This window comes from Callospermophilus lateralis, chromosome 13 (assembly GCF_048772815.1).
Source record: "Callospermophilus lateralis isolate mCalLat2 chromosome 13, mCalLat2.hap1, whole genome shotgun sequence".
NCBI classification, from domain to species: domain Eukaryota; kingdom Metazoa; phylum Chordata; class Mammalia; order Rodentia; family Sciuridae; genus Callospermophilus; species Callospermophilus lateralis.
This window is the reverse complement of record NC_135317.1, coordinates 101,767,378-101,788,708: the sequence shown is the minus strand read 5'-3', so window position 1 is coordinate 101,788,708 and position 21,331 is coordinate 101,767,378. Positions and strand designations below refer to the sequence as shown.

The 21,331-nt window shown below is 46.9% G+C and overlaps 1 protein-coding gene across 2 annotated transcripts in view; it reads right to left on the bottom strand.

Annotated features, from left to right (window-relative positions):
- Window positions 1–17,882, bottom strand: part of Tnr (tenascin R) — a 71,493-nt gene extending 53,611 nt beyond the window's left edge. Inside the window, exons 1-5 of one of the 2 annotated variants that reach the window (XM_076831635.2) lie at window positions 17,384–17,882; window positions 14,629–15,105; window positions 8,177–8,440; window positions 5,754–5,869; window positions 3,349–3,499 (exon numbers count right to left, since the gene is read on the bottom strand). In XM_076831635.2, the coding sequence (XP_076687750.2) occupies window positions 3,349–3,499; window positions 5,754–5,869; window positions 8,177–8,440; window positions 14,629–15,105; window positions 17,384–17,882 (1,507 nt within the window). Of the gene's footprint in view, window positions 1–3,348; window positions 3,500–5,753; window positions 5,870–8,176; window positions 8,441–14,628; window positions 15,106–17,383 lie in introns of those variants that run through there. The other variant, XM_076831636.2, reaches the window with a different exon arrangement.
- Between the last annotated feature and the right edge of the window lie 3,449 nt (window positions 17,883–21,331).

The following is a 21,331-nucleotide window of genomic DNA, read 5'->3' as shown; positions in this document are numbered from 1 at the left end:
GACCTTGGGTTTCTATGAAACACTCTATGTCCTTCCAGAAACTTCTCTCTAGCTTCAGGTAATTCAGGTACATTTTCCTTGCTGGTTATAGCTGAGTGTCTTGACTGAGCCTTGTTTTTTAATCAGCCCACACTGGTCCACCTTCTGCTCTGACTCCAGATATGAGGTCTCTCTCTCAGCTCTCACGGAGTCCCTTGACTTTTCAAAGTTGGGCTGTCCCATAGGCACCACTCCCTCTTTCTGGATCTAGCCCATTGCTGTTTTTCATTAAGCAACTTTAGGATTTTGGGTCTAGCATCTAGCACCAGCCACAATGAAAATCACCAGATCACTTTGGTGCCAAGTGGTTGGGAGATCAAATGAAGTCCTGTCTTTTATATTTAAGGTAGTCACATGACTGAACAGAAAATATCCAGACTGCTTCTTTTCAGCATGCTGCACTTGGTGGTTTTAAGTAATCTGGGCCTTTTAAACTTCATTTAATATGGCCTCCTTACTGTGGTATAAGCATAATGGAAAGAGACGCTTAGTCAAGTTTTGAGTTTTGAGTAGATGAAATGAATGGGTGAGCCTCTTCACCATGAGAAAGGGGGAGACATTTCAGGGAGCTGGAGCTTCTAGAAGAAAATAAAAGGTATCAGGGAAACTCAAATGACCACATAAGGCTTTTGTCCTTCAACTCTTGGATACAAAAAAATCCCTGACCATAATGGAGTGACCCTATTAGACTGTGATCATGTAGCCCAGAGGGCTTAGCTGCAGGAGGTCTCATATTTGCATGCACTAAATGGCCTGTCCTGAAGAAGCCAGGCTGAGTGCCGACGAGGACTCAGAGCTCCTCAGGAAGGGGCTGGTGTGGGTCAGACCTTAACAGAAGGAAATAATTAAACAATCGTTTCCTAAAAACAGCAGACGGGATTGGGAGCTGGCCATCTTTTCTGTTGTCACCCTGGGATTCTGCCCTTTGGTTGGTCACTTGGTAGTAATGTCGCATTCCAATCAAGAAGGATCATCTTGCTTTCAATTTAGTCCCAATTTCTAAACAAACACAAGTTCTACTCAAAACGTGAACTGGAATACATGTTTCTCATTTTTCATTTTTTTCCCCCATGGCTCTGTACATGATGTCAAAATATTAACACTAGGACTTTTCTTCTTGATTGAAAAAGATCTGCCTGGATTTACTATGGATTTCTAGATCCACATTTTAATTTTAATCTTAAGGGACTTCCAGACCAAGAAATACTGCAAAAAAATGTGGTTTGAATATAAGACCAAGGCAAGATTGGACTCCCTTCTTTAAGTACTTTCAATGCTTTAGAAGACTAATATTCAATTGTAATGTTCTCTCTCCTCTGTGAACCATCTTTTGTCTTCTACAAATGCTTTTTTTTAAAACATGAAATCACAAGAATGGCTTGGGGACCAAGAAACAATCCTTATCAGAAGTGAAGAATCTGCACTTGTCATCGAATGTCAAGGCTTCAGGTTGCAGCATTAGCCCTGGGGAACTGAGCGGTGCCCCTAGCCTTCCGGATATTTCTGCAGAGCACTTTTGGATTTGAGGCTATGGGGTTTCATATTTGGACTAAAACAGTAGTTTGAAAGCCTTTTTTTTTTTTTAAACAGAACATTTTAAATGGCTGTTCAAAATATAAAACAGATCAAAGTGGAGCTTCCCTGGTTGGAGGCATCTCAGAGGAAGTAATTAGAGGTGTGGATCTCCACCTGACCCTGGCCTCAAGGCACAGGTGGTGGAACCCTAGGGCACCAATGGAACCCAAGCTAATGCCATCAGTGCTTCTCAGACAGAGTACAGGCCTCAGCACCTGAGGTTCCATGGTTCCAAGAAGCAAAGGATGAATCACTAATCTACATGGTCTCATTACCCAGGGCTGTGGGTCCCTTTCCTGGTCAATTCAATATTTTGTTCTGGACCTAATATTGTCTTGCAAGGGTGACACTTTCTGTTTATGAAAAATAGAACTGTATCGACGTTCACCTATCTCAGAGTTTGTTACTGACAAGGACAACTGCTAGCCTGGGCCACAGCTCTCCCAGCAACAAAATGAGAACAAGGAAATGATCCCACAGACCACATCGAACTTTTGAGGGGAAAAAAAAAATATTGTGTGAAGGCACTTACATATGCATCACAATTGCTCATTTTGGGCCTTGAAGTTGAACACCCTTTGTTAGTTCAGGGAACAATAAGGCAAATAGAATAGAGTTAACCAATCAATCCTGAAAATATAATAACCTTGAAGGAGATGAACTGTGGGGATGAACTAATAAGCAACTTATGTTGTCACACTGAAAAATGACCCAGCTCTACGTACTGTTTTTACATGGTTTGCCTCTGACTACTTTTACTTCCAAGCACGGTTTCGGGGTATATATTTATATTCTAAGTGTTAAATACTCACTTTTATTAAAAACATTGAGTCTTCATTTGGTCCTACAAATGTAAAAATCCTGGCATCTCTTTCCCCATTTTGCATGTGTCCCCTTTGCTCTGAGTCTGCAGAGTAAATTCCTCAGTAAATACCTCTGATGAATCGAAACCACCCCACGGGCCACAGCAGCTCCATGGTCATCAATGAGACTTTGGCCAATCCTCAGATAAGGATCAACCAGATCACAGTCCCGCCAAGACTGCTTGAGTATGCACATGTCTGGTCCCTTTGTCTATATAGCTTGGCAGTTCATGTCAGTAACCGCTGAAAATATGAGCCTTCCTCGTCTTCCCAGGATGGCCATCCTAATTAACGTTCCTTTCCTGCTTCTCACCACTACTTTTTTGGATTGGTTTTTGGGTGGATGGCCAGATCTGATTTGTTGGGATTCCCCAGAGTTTGGCCTCTGGATTAGGACTCTAGTAACATTAGCGGCATGGTACTAATCACTTTTTATACTTTATCTAATTTAATCCTCACACTGACTCATGGACATACTACTGCTCATCAGTGTAAAGCAGGTTGACATCTGAGAAGGTTTGGCTGACTTTCTCCAAATCTTAGACTAGGTAAGATGAGTCTTTGTCATGAGATTTTGGTTCCAAAGCTCATGACACTAAGGGGTTAACATACGAGGTCTCTTGGTGAGTAATGAAGATCAGAAACATTGCCTGGAGAATCTTGACAGAGAGTTCCTTAATGGAACATGGATTTCTATGCTTGCAAAGAAGAGCAAAAGGAGTATTGTCAGCTAAGTATCTGGTAGAGTAGGCCCATCTCCAGGCCCTCTGACCACTCAGCTCTGGCAGGAACCCAGCGGCTGTTTGCCTCCCCACATCTTGGGTAATTCTGCAGTTCTTGTTCCTGAGTGACCTACAACTGGAGCACTCACCAGTGGAGACGCTGGCTGAGGTCGGGGGGCTCCGGGCTTGTTCTTTCAGGGCCACCACATTGACAATGTATTCCTCCCCAGGCTTTAGCCCAGTCTGGTTAAAGGAGGTGACGTCACTTGGAAGCTGAGCAATCACTCCTCCTTCATTGTTCTGGAGAGCGGGAAGGAGCAGAGGAAGGAAAAGAGAGAGTCGCCATGAGTGAAATCAATGAGAGAAGGTCATGGAACACTGACTTGGGAACTGGAAAGTAAAAATGGGGGCTACTTCTACTTCCTCCAGGCTGACAGAGGAGTGTCTGGGGCTTGGAACAACTCCCAGCAGGCTCGGTGAGAACCCATTTCAAGAACATTTCTTTGGCTTCTCCTGAGTTTTTAAGTTTGCCAATAAAAATTAGTCATGAGGTGATGCAGATTGGCTCTTGCCAAAGACTAAATGTTCAATGGTTACAGGTAACATCTATCATTTTTTTTTTTTTGTCATTTAGTGTTAAGAGCCTGCCTTTGGCTGTTTACAAGAGTACAGTTGTGTGTAAACATCTTTATAATATCCACAACATATTTCAGACTAAGATATTCCCAGATTTTTTAATGAACTGGGGCTATTATTTGGCTATATCTGGAATTTCTCATGGTGCTACAAAGGGTGAAAATCTATCAATGTCATGTTTCTACCTCACCCAGATGAGTTAAGACTCAGAGATATAATTGTGAAGTACCAAAAAAAAAAAAAAAAAAAGAAAGAAAGAAAGAAAGAAACACGAAACAAAGAAAAATACAAAGGAGAGTGGTAGAAGACAAATAGGTGGAAGAGGAAATGAGAAAGGGACTTGTGATGTTGAGTCCAGAATCTAATATCTATCTACCTATCATCTACCTATCATCTATCTACCTATTATCTATCTATCATCTGTCTATCAATCAATCATCTATCATATATCTATCTATCATCTACCTACTATTAATTAGTTTTCCATGTGTGTGACCTTGGAAACAGAGGGGACAAGAGGGCCCCCTCTCAGACACTCCCCTTCTTCCTTATTCTTTCATCTCATTTTATGTCATCTCGAGTTCCCTGTACGTAACTTATAGCCATACTTTTGTAAATCAACATGATAACCCCTCCCACAGCCTGCGACTTCTGCCTACAGAGGCTCAAGAGGTTATTCTCCGCCGCCATGCATTTGATCTTGGAATGCCCTGGTCAGCCCCTCTTTTATTTAGAGTTTCACATATTGTATGTAAAACAGGAGAAACTGGCATGATTTTCTTTTCTTGCTTGGGCAGCAGAGTAACATGATCTTTCTGATTTCTTTTAAACTCAGTTGCCTTCCATTGATCATTGGCCATTTTAACTCAGATCATTTATACAATAATAGATTTGCATAGAACGTCTGTTGGGAGCATTTGGCTTGCCATGACAGGACTACATCCCCAGAAGACGTTTGGTGGGCAGAGCTCTGGAGCAGGAAGCTGAGACTAAGGTTTTTGTCTTAAGCCTGGCACTAATTAGGGATCTTATGTCATCTAAGTTCTCTGAGTCTTCGTCTCTACACACTGAACTAAATTAAACTAAATGTGAAATGTGGGGGCTTAACTCTGTGAACTTGAAGATCCTCTGTAGCTCCAACAGTCCACGATGTTAAGAATGTGGTGGTAAAAGAATGGCAAAATCATAGTCTAGTTCCCCACATTTGTGTCATTGGCCATTAAATCTGAAGAAGTCTGAAAGGTGCTCTTTCCTGTAGAAGGACAGGGACAAAGGGAGGGATGCGGTTGAACTTTGATCCCTCAGGTGTGGTGGTCAGGGACAGCTAGGCAGGCGTCACTGGCAAGTCGGAAACAGTTTTAGGATTAATAAAAGAAATAAGTAAGCTGCTTTACCTAGTAGAGAGGAATCTGAGGGCACTTTTAAACTCACAGACTAAGCATGTAATTTGCTTAAAGAAAAGGTTGCCTAATTAATAGGCTATAACTTCATTCTGAGTAACTGGGAGCACCAGGGCATTTCTGCAATGCCTCTAACCTCTGGGGACGCCGGCCACACGGGGTGATAGTTAGTCCATCTGTCGGTACAGAAAGAATCCGTGGAACCCGAAGCTGGTTCCACTTGGCCCCCACTTTTTGATGGCCCAGTTTCCTAACCACTAACATGGGACTCTCCAAACCCTGGAAGTGTCTCAGCAGGAGCTGGAGCTGCTTTCCAGGCCCCCGCTGTACAGACCAGGGGCTCTGCTCATGGCCCTCAGCTCTTGGTGAAAGGAGCCTTCTGCAGCCCAGGCACCCACTTAATGCCCTTTCATGTCTCTACTGGAGCAAGACCCTGGGCAGTGCTGCCCTGCTGTCCTGCTCCCCGGGTGAGGCACCAGCAGAGGGAGGCTGCCGGGAAGCCTGGCAGCGGGTGTTACCTTTGGGATGAAGCTGATCTCCCACCCGTCGAAGGAGAACGAGAAGGGCTCCCACTGCACCTCCACGGTCGTCTCCGTGATAGTCTTGAATTGCAGCCCTTGAGGAGTGGAGAGGTCTGGAACACAGCAATGTGGGTGACAATGTCACGGCTGTCCCTGGCAGGGACAGAGAGCAGTGCCTGGCTCTTGTCTTGTGAATGCCCTCTATGCTATGGGTGTGGTGGCCTGTGGCAGGACTGCCCCATCCTACAGCAGATACAGTGTGTCCTGGTGCAAGATGGGCGCTCTGCCCTGGGGCTCTGGGGGCTCTGGGGCTCTATGTTGGTGCAACACGGGAACACACTTGACGAATGCAAAACTTTTTTTGTGCTTTCTATTACATAATAGAAACTGTTAATGTTAAATATAAAAGTCATGTTTTCCTTTCCTTGCTAATGTGATAAATCTTGGACTGGAATAAAAAGCCTTTTTCAGAGAACTTGAACACTATCTTTGGAAGCTGTACAGGATTCCTGGGAGGCAGTATTGTGCTAAGCCCAGTGTTCCCACCTCGTTCACAGGGAAAGGAGGCAGAGAAGGTTTGGTTAAAGCTGTGGAGCTTCAGAAGGAAGAGCGGGGTTCGTCTCCTGACCATCTGATGTGCACTGAACGTATTTTAGGGAGCGCAAATCCTTAAATTTAGGGCAGTCTGAATTTTCGTTTTGTGTACACAAGCAGAACAAAGGCGTACACCAGCTTTGCTCTTATTTCACTTTCTCCATATTTCCTCCGGCTGCTCCTTCGGTATTCTCCTCTCCCTCACTCCCTTCACCCTCACTTGTCTAACTTTTGGCTCTCTCTAAATCTCCTCCCTTTCTCCCCCCAACTTTTCCCCCCGACCGCACACACATACACACATGCACGGGTTCAGTGGGGTGAAATATGCTGGTCCTAATGGAGTTCCAGTTACCAGCCCTGAATATGACAGCACAACTTCTCTCAATTCTCCAGGGCTCCGCTCCCATTTTAGCTTCACCTCTCCTGGGCTATTCCCGTTGGAAAATTGACAGATTCTCATCTCTCCCATCGGGAAGCTTCCTGGCTGAAAGGCGGGGCTGGTTCTGAATCCACTTGAAGGCATGTCAGGAGCCGTTACATGATTTTGTCCTTGTCACCTGGGAGCATGCCTGCGGGGATGCCCTGAATTGGCACAACCACCACCACAGGGGCTGGAAACCTCATCAGTGCCTGTAAACGTGGATCAGAGTGGGGACGCCTGGGAGCCGGCCAGGCACTGGGGGTGGTGACTCATCCTGGAGCAAGGTGGGAAAAGCAGCAGATGGTGACCTGCCTCCACGGATCACTGCAGATATTTAAAACTAGTTCACAGGCACCAGAGGAATTGGGGGAAAAAAAGGTCAAATATAAACAGATAATTATAGGCATATTAACAGAGTCAGCATTTGTGAGAGTCCAGTATTATCCCAGGACTTGGGTCACCTGAGAAGCAAGGGGTCAAGATGACTTCTGCAATCCTGCCCTGCTGCTAGTCCCTGTCCTTGCCTCTTCCTAAGCTCTGCTCCCATCCTCAGGCTTCTGTGAAGCCTTCAGGGCCAACTCTTTATACCTTGACCTTTTTTTTTTTCCTCTGGAACTTCACGTCCTAGAGCCTTAACTTTCACAACTAAAGTGAGCCATTAAGATACGGTGTTATAGCCAACATGGTCGCGCCTGCTTGCCATCCAGGCGACTTGGGAGGCTGAGGCAGGAGGATTGAAAGTCCCGGGCCAGGCTTGGCAGCTTAGAGACACCCAGTTTCAAAATAAGAATGAAAAGGGCTGGGGATGTGGCTGAGGGGTAGAGCTTGCCTAGCATGTGTGAGGCTCTGGGTCCGATCACCAGCACCACAAACACACACACGCCAAGATGTTCTGCTAAACATCATAAAGAAATGCTGCCACCTCTGTGTGAGAGGTGGATGTTGTCGCTGTGGTTTTAAACAAGGAGTTTCTCTTTCACTCTGCTATGCACTTGCCCTCGGGGACATGCCATCTATTGGCAACTTGCTTATTGTTCTTCCTATTTCCTATCTCCTGGCTTTGGATCCTAACTATATTCAAGGTCTGGGTAAGTCTCATTGGGTACATGGCTTCCAATTTGAGTCTAGCTTCTAACAAGTCAGTACTCAATAATTAAGTGCTTTTTGTTCTTCTGGTTTTATAATTTATGGAAGCTGCCTGAATTTGGAAATCCTCTTAATAGCAAGTGCCTGTTTAAAGACACACCCTTTCCTAAGTGGGTCATGTCTGAAGCCCTTCCCCTCAAGAGCCGAAGACGACTGCAGGCGTCCCTGGAGAATTCAGAAAAGACGCCACTACCATGAATGCCCGTGATCTCATGTGGGAGAAAGGAAAAATGAAGCAGGAGGGGGGAATGGTACGTACGGGTGGCCACCTTGGCAGTGATGGGAAGGCTGGGGATGTTGCTAATGACAGCGTAGACGCTGATGTTGTAGGTGAGACCTGGCTCCAGCTCCGTGATGGTGACACCACTCCAATCTCCAGGCACCCGCTGCTGGAGCTGGAGGCCCCCCCGGGCCGTCGGCTGGTAAGAGATCACATATTCCGTCACTGCCATCGGCCCGTCCCATTCCAGCTCAATGGACCTGTCGCTGATACCAGCCACTCGCAAGTCCTCTGGAGGGGCAACTACCGGGAGGCAATACACAGACAGCGTGAACTCAGAGGATTGCCTGCCCCACCCTGGACTCAACTCTCTTCCTCGCCTGTCACCCCCCACGCCATCTCCACAAGGTCTGCAGGCTCGGCGGACTGAGTGATTTGTAACAGCTTCACCTCCTTTCTGCACTTAGTTATCCCAACCTCCATGAGGCTGGGAGTTAGTGGTGTCCTGGAGCTGGCTTCTTACTGGCTTGTAAAAGTCAGTCATCAAATCTTCAGGAATTTCACAAGATGGTTAGATATGACCATTATGAAAGATGAAACTTTAAAAACTTACAGTGAAGCAAATCGCGTTAAAAACAAAGGTGGTAAGTATTCATTTTAAAGTCGTTTCACTACATCTTCCTGTCATTTAGGCCCCTGAGTGACTTTTGTGTGTTCCAGCTCTCTGGGTGGAGATAGTGTGTGATGTGTCTATTGCGTTTCCAGTGCCCGGTTGAGTGACCTCATGTTGGGAGTTTGAAGTTGGCCACACAGGGAGTGTTCACACCATGGAAACTGGACAGAGCCGAGCTTCAGTTTTTTTGGTTTTTCTCATCACAGATCCAGTTGTTAGATATTTCATAACACGCCACTGGCCAAAAGTGTTGGTAGTTTACTGAGTTACTGTCATCAGATTGTCCTGAGAGCCAATGTCTGAGTGTACAAATGGGGCCGAAGACTTCATTCCTTGTTATCTTACAAATCATGACCCCAAGACGGGGAGCCTTGTACACTATGGTCTGATAAAGACATTTAGTGGCTCCTTCTCATAGCATTTTTTTTTCCTTTTAAAAAAAGAAAGTTTTGGAAGAAATGTAACATGTTAAACTAATTTTCATTAGCCTTGACCTTGGAGGTGATGATCAAGAAGCCTTCTTGAGAGCTATGCTTTTCTCTCTTGTCTGACTTCTCAAATGCTGCTCAGAGTCACCAAAGGTTAAACCACATTGAAAGAGCCTTTCAAGTCTGGTTCCCTTGGGAAGTGAAGATTCACCAGAAGTGTAGGCATCAAATAATTAAACCTTTAAGACTAATTAGAGGATAACTCCAGTGCTTCTGTAATTGGACCTGCTCGTAGATTAAATCAAAGATCAGGCCAATACTTAAATGGTCATAATTAACCTGTACATTCATATGTAGTGGAGGGTTTGGTTGGTTTAAGAGTTGCCATTGGTTTTGAATTTCTCCTCTGGGTAATCTCAACCTTTTACCTTTACAAGCCAGAGGTCTAGGCCAGCTGCTTTTCATACCTGCCTCCTTGTGCTCACATGTGAAACCTCAAATCCTCAGCCAGGGCAGAAGTGAGGAGCCCTTTGACCCAGACTCACAGGAGGGAAATTAGCAGCATTTATCTGCAGTGCTGGATATTGGCTTTGATTGCATTTGCTCAAAACCATTCATTGTGTAAAAATCTAGAGAGCAGAACTTCCTCTATCAGAACCAAAACAAAAATTTAAAATTTATTTTTAAAAATGAACAAAATTGAAGAAGTGCGAATGATGTTTAAACAATTTAACCTTCCAATGATACTGCATAAACTTGCATCATTGCTAATTCTGACATTATCGAAGATGTGAACTGCACTGAGACGTTCAGGGCAGCCTGTATGGAAAGGCTCCTGGGCCCAGGGAAGGACTGATGAGAACCTGCCAGTATTTGGCACCGTCACACTGAGAATTTATTACACACCAGGCACAGTGCTCACTGCTCCAACATGGATTATCTCATTTGACCTCTTACCAACACCACGGAATAGGTGTTATTATTACTCCTATATTATAGAGGAGGAAACCGGGCCACCCAGGGGACAGACACAGAAGCTAAGATTAGAACCCAGCCAGAATGACTCTAGAACCTCTGAGGCCAAATGCAATTCCAGTTTACATGTACTTGGCATTTCACAACCTAGAAAACATGCCACACACACCATCTAACTATTTAAAAAATCCTTTGACAGTTGCCTGTAAGGTACTTCAAGAAGCTAAAATTATTTCAACTTTACAAAAGAGAAATCTAAGGCCTGGGTCAAGGCCTGGTTCAAATCAGGAGTTGGACTGTATGTAGCAGAACTGATTGTTCAGCCTGAATCTTCTATGGTTAGAGCTCTTTCTCCTATGATTTAAGGAGTAGAATGTGGATTGTTCTCCATGCACCGTCCCTCCAAGTAGAACCACATGAAAAGCAATCCAGACAGTCGTGTAGGATGTGCTCTCCAGAATAGCGCTCATCCTGGAGCTAAGAAAACCCCTTTTAAAAAAGTTCTTTGGAGTGTGTCTCTTGTGATTCAGCATGCTATTCCCAAGTTTCTTTTGCAGGACATTTTCTGTCATAGGGACAAAAAAAAAAAAAAGGCCATTCCAAATTTCAAGTCACCAACAACTCTTAGGGCCTATGGGACAAGTCAGTGTATTCCTTTCTGGTTCTCTCTTCTAGAAAATAAAGCTAAGCGTGACAGTGAAGGGTGATCTGAGCAGATGGTTTTAGAATTGTTAAGTGAACAAGAGGGGCAGAAGATTTATCTCTGCCGCTTAGCCTGAGGCCTGGGCCTGGGGGGAAACACTTCCTTCACTTCCCGAGGAGGAAGAGCAAGGGGTATCATTCAGGGTAGAGTACTTCTTTGAGCAGTGGCTCAGTGGGGGACAGCATCGCCACTTGCCCTGTAAGTGAGCAGCAGCTGTGCACTTTGGGAGCCAGTAGTCGTTACTAAGCAAGACAATGTGGGGTTACAAAGCAAATTCTCACGGAGACTCAAGCCTTGGGTTGATGCATTTGTGGTGGGGAAGAGGCATTCTCAGTCTTACTTTCTTTGGAGTTCCAACTTTGAAACTTAGGGAAGAGCAGGCTGCCAAAAAGGAAGAAGTGGTGATTATCTGCACAGCGCCCACGCTGCTTACGTTTTTCAACCTCACGTCACTTTTGCACTTAGGTGGTGAGAGCAGCTGGAACCAGTCCACGTTGTGTCTTGCTCTAAAACGCAAGGGGTTTCGGGTGCCAAAGGTAGGACTGACTACAGTCCTGACAGAGGCAGGGGCTGATGTTGACAAATCTCTGTAGGCCTGACTGAAGTCTGGGGAGCAGCTTTCTGGATTATTTCAAGAGCCTGCTCCCTGCTTTGTGCTGGCTCCTAGGGAGATCAGGGCCGCTCACAGCTAGCTTCTAAGCTTTGGCTGCCATCACTGGGGGAAGATGCAGACGCATGGTCCCAGGTACTTCTTCGCCCCATCTCTCTAATACCTTGATTTCTAAACATTTAAAAGGGCTCAGCTGTTATATTGAAAGGTCACTTCTTTGTGGCTGTGGCTTTACAATGAACATTTCTCAACTCTGTCTACTTAGCAGTTCAGAGAAGATTAAAGAGGGCTGGGTTCTCATTCTTATTCTGCCATTAATGAGCTGTCAGGCTCTGGGAAAGTCTCTCTCTCTCTCTGGACAGCTGCTTTGAAATCTGTCAAATGAGAAGGCAGGAGTAGCTTCTATGTAAGGCAAGTCTTAAGTGCTCATATTCATGAATTGTTTGTTCTATTATCTACATATGTGCAGAGAATAGAGGCAGAGCTGGAGATTCTGTCCCATGGTGCACCATGAGCAAAACTCAAGCTGAGGAGTCAAACGCAGTGGCCTTGCTGCCAATATTCAGTTGTGTTCCAGCTCCGGGGCCCAAGCAGCCTCAGAATGAAATCCACATAATGGACAGCTCTTCTCCATGCCCTCGCCAAGGAGAAAACGGTGACCCCCGAGGGAGTGTAGCCTGCGACTCTTCATTTCCCACCTTCCCAACCCTTCCCTCTCTCCTCTGTGCTCCTAGAGGCGGTAGGAGCAGTACTGCTGTTGTGTGTGCACCTGGCCAGAAATGTCAAGCAGGGGATAAATAGCACCCCCTCCGACAGCCTTTTCACAAACAGCAAGCCAAGGAGCCCTTGAGGAATGACCCAGATTCCTCTCTGGCAGAGACCTGTGGCATTTGGTTTTAAAGGCGAGCTTTAAGAGCAGTACCTCATGCAATGAGAGGTGGTTCCAGGGTTGCTATAGAAACAGATGGAGATTATGCAACTGTCCTTCCTCACATGTTTTGGGAACCTGTTAAGTGATTTATCTGGGCCTACAGAAGTCTTAAAGCAGCATAGAGGTAATGTGTGTGTAGGGTTTGGACTCAACCAGGTCATAGGAATCCTGACAGTTACTGAGTCTTCCCGGAGGTGACCAGGAGGGCTCATCTCCAATGCATTTTGGACCCTGGATCAGATCAAGCTTTTGTTTGTGAATGGACCCATCCCTGTAGAAAGACAGGTCAAGAACATGAGGGCAAGGGCAGACATACAAACACTGAGTCTAGTACGAGTTGCGTATGGGATAGAATACCCTCAACACAGCAATGGCCGAAACTGACCCGGAGTACCCTCCAGGTGGGGCTTAGCAGAAGCTCATCCTCTGGGTGGAAAGTAAGTTCTGCTTTATCCTTGCTGTCCAGAAACTGCCTGGTGACTTTAGATTCAGAAACAATGAGGCTTAACTTCTGTCTGAATTTTGCTTTGGAACAATTGATACGATGACCATATTTGTAGAGAGACATTCCAGTTCAATAAACAAAATGGAGAGACTAAATGAAATAAGTAAAATCAGAAAAAAAAACTTAATGTAGAAAAAAAATTTTCCTAGGTAGTGGATTATCTTTTTTTATAATCTTTCATCATTGCCATTGATCTTGCAAAAGAATGTAATTTGAAGTCACATGATGGGAAGTCGGGTCTGCCACAGAGTGGAGTGTCATTGAAGATACTAAGGAGCAGGAGGCTGGTACAGCCAGTTTCCCAGGATTTCTTCTTTAGAAAACTCCTGGAATTGCTCAACCAGAAAGTTGGAAAATGTTTGTTGTGATTTCTGCTTTTAGAATTTCCCAGTGGGCATCCTGAACTTTGAATGGACAGGATCAATTACTAATCTGTGCTGTTTAAAGCACAAATAAATGTCTCAGCAATACTCACTGATTAATCAGAGGAGGATGAACAAAAGGGAGACAAGGAAAGTAACCTGTTTGGGGGAAAATATATTTTAAAAAATCAACCCTAATGAAATATTGACATCTTTCTCACTGTTGGATTGAGAGCTCCATTTTCAGACGCCCCCGTCCGTCTCTAAGGTATGGATCATATTTGGGGTGAGATTTGTGCCGTCGTCATCGGCAACAAAATGAGCCCCCTCCTTTTAATATTCTGTACTAATCATCGGAATGTCGCTGTTGCTGGATGCCTGTAGTATTTTTTTTTTCTTTTCCTATTTACGTTTGATTTCTGGCCTGCATTTTTCTGCTTGTAGGCCCTCGGTCATTTCATGAATCAATAACCCTCGCCATCTGCAAGCTCCAAGGTGAGCGGAGATCCTCATAGACTGGCCCCCGCCCCCTGAGGAGCTCTGTAAAAGGAGGCAGCCCGGGGCCATGGCATCAGGCCTGGCAGCCGCGGGTGAGCAGGTGCCTGCTCCATCTGCTGTGATTTGGGTGTGGTCTGGTTGTGTCCCCCAAGGGCCCCCCAGGTGGAATTTGCCCTCATTATAATTGAAGAAAGTGGAAGCCATCTGACTGTGGTGTCCAGAGGTGGAGGTTTCGGGGGGTGGTTAGGGTAGATAAGGCCATCAGGGTGGAGCCCCAGGACTGAATCCTGGTGGCTTTGTGAGAAGAGACACACATGCGCTGTCTCTTGCCAGGTGACACCCTGCATGCTCCTGGACTCTGCCAGCAGGAAGACCCTCACTCACTGTGGCCCCTTGACCTTGGGCCTCCAGAACTGGGAGCCCAAATAAGCCTCTTCTCTTTATAATTCAACAGCCTGTGGGATCCTGTAATCAGTGATAGAAAACAGACCTGCAGCCTCCCCCGGCACCGCAGGGACAGTGGGGTGTCATCACTGTTAGTAAGTTGCCTTTGTTAGAGTCAGGGGTAAAGATCTGCCTCTCAGCCTGAACGTGACCTTTCCTAAGCCCTCTTTTAATCTGCCTCACCAACTGTTATTGACTCGAAAAATCAGCTGTCTCGGAAAGCAAATGACTACAACCCAACCGAGAATGACCTTACCTAAAATTCACCTTCCCTCCCGCACCTGTTTCCAATCTCCCCGGAGGTGTCCAGTTAGTGTGCTGGACCAGCCATGCCCAGCCTCCCGCCCAGCTCCCCTTCCTACCTGCCGAGCAGTCAGGGCCCTGGTAGCCCTCTTCACAGACGCAGAGCCCCTCCTGGCAGTGTCCTCGCCCGCTGCAGGCATTCAGACACCGCCGCTGGCCGCAGTCCTCGCCGACGTAGCCCTCCTGGCATAAACAGGTGCCGTTGGCACAGGTCCCCTTCCCTGAACAGTCGCCGGGGCACCTCAGCTCCCGGCAGTCCTCGCCCGTGTAGGGCTCTTCACAGACGCACTCCCCGTCCACGCACAGCCCCCGGGAGCTGCAGTCCGTGGGGCACCGGAGCTCGGAGCAGTCGTCCCCGCTGTATTCGCTGTCACAGATGCACTGGCCGTCCACGCACACGCCCCGACTGGAGCAGCCCAGCGGGCAGTAGGGCTCTGAGCAGTTCTTGCCAAACCAGCCTTCATTGCAGATGCAGCCACAGGACTCCAGGCTAAAGTTGCCGTGGCCGCTGCAGTGAGGGATGTAGTCCAGTTGTCCTGGAATGGTCAAGGAGAAGGTCAAAGGGCAGCAGTGGCCTCTCCTATAAATGGTGTGTGTCGGGGGGGGAGATAGGCAGAGACCTCTAGTGATCCCTGATCAGATTTGTGTTGCTAAGAGTTAAGCTCCACATAGTTTGGCACACTATCAATTTAATCACTATTTTCAGGTGTTATGGCGCCTGATGCTAGCACAGTGCTGGGGGCCAGGATGAAGGAGATCTGATCCTCCCCCTGGAGCTCATCTTCAGGGTGCCTCAGATTGGGGTCCCTAGAAGTGGACTCTAGGTGAAGATTCATGTAAAGGTCACTTATTGGAAAGTACATAGTGGAAAAACCTGGTAGAGGAGAGGGGCAGATCAGAAGGGAGGGCATGCAAGCTATCAAGCAATGTCCCAGGGAGACTGACTTGGGTTCAACCCTGCAGGGTCACACTGCATTGAGGATTGGGGGCTGTCCCCAAGGGCAGTACATTTCAGGCCTCTCATTCTCTCTTTGGGCAGGTCCAGGGGTTCCAATAGATTCAGGATGGTCCTGTATCAAAGATGCTCACTCCGTTATTGGCTGTGGGGACTGAAAGGGATTGGTGGGGAGTGCCAGCAGGTGTGGGCTGAACACTGGGTCAGCGGGCAGAGAAAGGCGTCCTACTTGCCATCCACTGACAGTTCATTCATCAAAGCTCAGCACCAGGTTGCTTCAAAGTCTTCCAAAGTCCTCAGCCCCACTCACCCTTTGCTGCAATCCTCTGGATTCTTTGCATATCCCTGTCCTGACCCTTGCTGTGGTATAGCTACAGTGGTTAATTGATCTGTCTAAACAAACTCATTAAGCACACACACACCAAGTACCTGCTCGGCATCCCTGTCTGCACTTGACCCTGAGGATGTGAAGTCTAGTAAATTCACTCTGCTGCTTCATGCAGTCCCTGTGGCCTGAAAAGATACTACACTGATATGGCTCTTCCTCGTATAATTTTTCCCATCTGCCAGGAATCCTGGTAAAAAGACCACTTACAGAAGCCACCCTGCTTCTTGAGCAGCAAAGAGACCGTGGAAACCTATGACATTCCCCTGCTCTGCACTCCACTGGACAGATGAATGACCCATCAGTTCTCCCAAAGAACATGGGACTGAGCAACGGAGCGCGTCCTTCTAGCCTTCAGCTGTTGGTCTCTCGTGTGGATGAGGGAGAGGAGAAGGAGCTGAGGAAAACCCATGAAATACTTCATTACTCAAAAGCTGCCCCCAGTCTTGCTGTGACCGGGGGACTATGGGACATCCTCTGTTAAAACTGCACTCCACTCTCATCTTGAGGAGGCCTTGAGATATGGAGCCCTAGAAGTGGACACTGGCACCCAAGATAAGGTAACAGATGCCCCTGCTCATCAAAGAAGGGAAATGCATGGGTCTAAGGTAACCTGAGGTGAGAACAGATGGGCACAGAGCTGAGCGGGCTGAGCTGATAATAGCTCCACTTACGTGGGGCCCACCAGAAGCCAGTCTGTGATATTTAATGGCCCCTTGTTCTAGTTTGGATGATAACCCTGTAGATGTGGAAAGGAAGGCACAGGCTATGCAACTTACTTTGTTTGAAAGCTTGGAAGCAGCACAGGTAGGATTTGAATTCAGGAAGTCTGGCTCTGGATACTTCATCAGGCTTTGCAGAGAGGTACAGGTAACAACTTGTAAGTGCTACTAGTTAGCAGGCATGCAGAGTGAGGCATAAATCCTCAGAGCATTTGCCCTTTTGGAGGGCAGGATGAGCTGTGTGAGTGTGTGTGCGTGTGTGTGTGTGCACAGGCATGCGTATTTGTGGAGGGAACAGGGTTAAAGCGTCCATCCTCCTGGAGAAGGTGCGGACAGGTCCTCTGAGACCTTAATGACTATCATTTACTCCGATGGGAGAAAGGCTGCGATTGAGTGAACACAGCGCCTGCCTTCTCTAGTCCCTCAGGTGAACATGAATAGATATCAATTCAACAGCCTGTGAAGACCAAAGATGAATGAAGACAGACATCAAATTCCCTGCTTGCCGTCCAAGTTGCTGTGCTGAGCCGTTGTACCATTACCTGACTCATCCCCCCCAAATCAGGTTAATGTATTTCAAACTGGCTAAGCAGTGTCGAGAATCCCTGAGCTGAACCCCTGGGGACGGGCTGCGTTTAGATCTCACAGATTCGGCAGGCCCGAGCCATGAATGAGGGTACTTTTTTAAGATGCAGAGTTTGCTCCTTTACTTCACCTCCCTCTCGTCCCCCCCCTCCCAGCCCAGACTCTACCTGTGGCTGCGCTTTCTTGACAGCAGTTGGTGGCACACTGGTCCCGCAGCACTGACACCTCCCTCTCCAGCATCTCGATCCGGCTCAGCAGCTCCTGCAGCACCTGGGCGGAGCCGGCACACGGGCAGGCCTTTTTGGGGAGGTTGATCCTGTGGGTGAAGGTGACCTGGCTCTCGTGGTCCGAGGTCTGCCCTGTGTACTCGGCCAGAGTCTCGTCTTCTGCACTCACCTCCTGCTCGGCCGAGGCCTCTAACCCCGAGGAGCAGAGGCTGTCCAGGGGTACGTTAATGTTGTACACGTGGTTGAAGACCATGGGCTGCTCTTTGCTGGATGTGCTGTAGTTGCCCATGCCTCCTTCGTCCTCCACTGCCTGCCTCTGGACTCTTTCCATGGTCACCTCCAGCTGACACTCTGAGGGCTTGAGCATGGAGCCCAGAAGGATCAGGTTGACACCAATAAGCATATTCTTCAGGACCACTGTTTCCCCATCTGCCCCCATTCTCTCAGCCAGAGCTCGTTCAAGACCAGCCTTCAGCACACGGCATGGAGTTGTGGGAATCTGCAAGAGAATCCAAGGGCCAATGCAACCTCTGAGACCTGCGCCTTGGTGCCACCACTCTCCCTAGTCCTATAAAGCTGAAGTAGGGGCAGACAGAGATTCTGGCAGGCACTGAGAAGGGACAGTGGATGTCCAAGCCAGAAAGTCCCAGGACTTTGTTCTTGGAGGACTGGATCTCTGAAAATGGATACTGCTTTTGCATAAGACTGTACTGGCCTAGAACTTAAGGACTCTGGCCCCCAAGAAAGTTTCTCCTAGAAGACACACCCGGGCTGGGAGCGGGGGCTTTGTGGATAGAATGTTCCTCTTAGGAGAGCTCAGACCTTCCTTTCCTTCTGGTTGAGAATTAGATGAAGTGGGCCAGGGAGCCTTACCTGTACTTCCACAGTTCCCCTAGATACATATCAGGAAAGGGCCCCACGAGCCACTTCAGAGAACTTACTAACTCCTTTAAACTCACCTCTTCGGTACAGGTTGACTTTTGTATAACCAACCAGGCAAATAATACAGTTCCAGGTAATTGTAATTGTTAATTATCATTGGGTACACTTGTGATTATCTGGGACTGTGTGAGCCCAACTTTCTTTTAATCATCTCATTAGTATAGTTCCAGCGCTCTGTGACCACAGGGTGCCTTTCTTCCAAGGTCCTGTTGAAATTGCTAAAATAATAAATTACCTCCTCAGTTGGTTACCTAGTCACCGGGAACCAAGGAGTACAATAAATTCACGGTAATGAAAATCTATTTTACGAAAACTGTGTTCCCTTTTTATTTCCTGTGTAAAAAAAATAAAATAAAAGAGACTTACAAATTTTCGTTCTGAAGGTTTAGAGCTACCAAGAAGATTAAGGACTTGGGAACCTAATGAGAGTAACTGTGAGTCTGAGGAGAAGGTAGCAGAGGGCACGGAAGGCGCATGGTGCATAGACCATGCCGTGTATCTCACTCACCCCTCAGGGCAACGTACCCCAGCACTTGACCATATACTTATCTTGCACTGGAGTGATTTCTGCCTGGACAGGTTAAGATTTGCAGGCGGACCAGACTGACGACCAAACCCGTGTTCTTAACTACTGTGTTCCAGCACCTTTTTCAAAAAGGGAGTTCCACTCTATCTTGTCTCTGAGGGAAATGGTGGAACTTGTAGAATCTTCCCAGAAATGTTGGATTTTGATTGGGCCTCATTCACTGTTCCTTCCTCCACTAAACATTCTTCTCCATCTATTCCCTGCTCTGTTCCCCCAGTGTAGGCTGAATTAACCCCCATTATTCCACAAGTCCCCTTCTAACAGCACTGATGGTGCAAGACTGTGGGCCTCCTCGGCTTGCACCTGGACTGCCAAAGTGACTGCGACCAGCCTGAGTCTTAACTGCAGCACGTGACAGTGTCCAAGACAGGGAAAGTGCCCAGGGTGTGGTGGTGAGTGAATGGATGGGCACTTGTATGAAAGATGAATTAGTGAGCAAGTGCTCGGTGGGCAGAGGGCAGAAGGTTGGCTCCTTCTCCAATTCATTTGATCCCTCCCGGTTAACCCCAGTCACGCGCTGTTCTCTTCAGTTTCCACTCTGAACCACGTCTGAGGGTTGGTTGAACTAGGAGCAACATGTATCACTGAAAACCACAGAAACCCTCTCTTCTTACTCAGCCTGTAGGTTGTATGCTGGACTGTGGCCCATCTCTGTTTCCAACATGGAGAGGAAGCAGAAGACCAGAACCGTGGAGACCACGGGCTCCCGAGCCAGCTGCCCAGGCTCGGGCCTCAGTGCCTTCACTTTATAGCTGGGAGGAGATCACTTGCCCTCTCTCTGCCTCAGTTTCTCATATATAGAGATAATAATGGTACCTACCTTAAGGAGTAGGAGTGATGATCGAGTTATTATCTGTATAATTCTTATTAACTAAAATAAATATGGTTTGCAGATAGGTAGAATAATTTTTTTCTGGTTCTTCTCCTTTTCAAGAACTGCCTTAAAACTGCTGGAATATATGAAATGTCCTATCTATTGGGGGACATCAGAAAAGAGTGCTCCTTAGCATAACCTTGTGGAAACACTGGTGAGGTCCTGAGTGTTGTGGGAGATGAAGATCCTCCTTCACATTTAGGTGAGGTAACTCTACCTTGGGGGCAGGTGGAGGGTCGCGTCTGAACCAACTGCCCTTAAAACTACAAGCTCTCCCACGGCCCCCTCCCATCCCAGCTCTACCTGCCTTCCTGATTCCCCGTGGTCAGGCATTACATCCCCAGAGAGTCACTTCTGCCCTCCTGTTATTGAAACCTTTCCAGGAACGGCTCTGCCCCCCGTCATTTACACGTGGAAGGGGCCTTGCTGTCTCTCCTATTGGATTAAAGTTTGTTTATCTGATCCGTGTTGATATTACTGAACAACTTTTTTTCTTGTGGGAATTATCACACAATACTCTGTAGTACTTAGTGCAGATTTCTGCACATAGTTGATACTCAATAAATAAATAATAACGTTATAAATGAAAAGGAAGACAAGTGACAGGCAAATCAAGAGGGGAAAAAAAATGTTAAGTCCTACACTTTGATCCCAAACAACAGCAACAAGATTATACAGAGAGGGGAAGGCACAGTGTTATATGGGGAAAAACATTCAATAACTAAACTTGCTATGAGTCAGTCAGGAGTAACCTCCAAATTCTTATTTAAACATAGGCTTTATTAATTGAAATACAGAATAAAGGATAAACAAGGGGCTGCTCTGCTCTGTACTACACTGATGATCAGTCACATCCGGGCGGCTAAGGTGTTAAAAGGGCTCAAAACTGTGTCATGTGAGAGGAGGTCATTCATTTCTGAATTACTTATTCATTAATAAACCTTTTTTTTTATTAAAAAGTATATACTATCCCAGCCCTTTGTTCATGGAAGTTACATTCAAGAGTGTGTGGGATGATGGGGACAGAAAACAAGTACCCAAAACAATCATGTATATTATAGATACCATAACGCATTATATGCTTATGCTATTTAATACATGGTAAGGTAACGTATACTGGGGTAGGTTTGCATCAGAAAGGGGTAAGTGCTGTGGAGAAGAATAAAAGATGAGTAAGCCAGCCTGGGAGTTAACAGGTGGGTCAGGTGATTCTTTAGAGAGGGGGCTGGAGAAGCCTCTCCGAGGAGATGATAGCTCAGTGCAGATCCATCAGAAGCAGGGTAGCCGGTGGAGCAAATGACAGGGGCTGTGCATCCCAGCCATGGGGAGTGGCGAGAGTCAGGTGAGGCGGAGTGATGGCGTATCTGGGGCCAGGTGAGGAGCTGATGTGGGGAGATGAGGCTAGAAGAGTAGTGGGGTCTAGATCATGAATGGCCCCCTAAGCCACCAAAAGGACTTTGACTTTCACTGTGGATATATGTTGCGT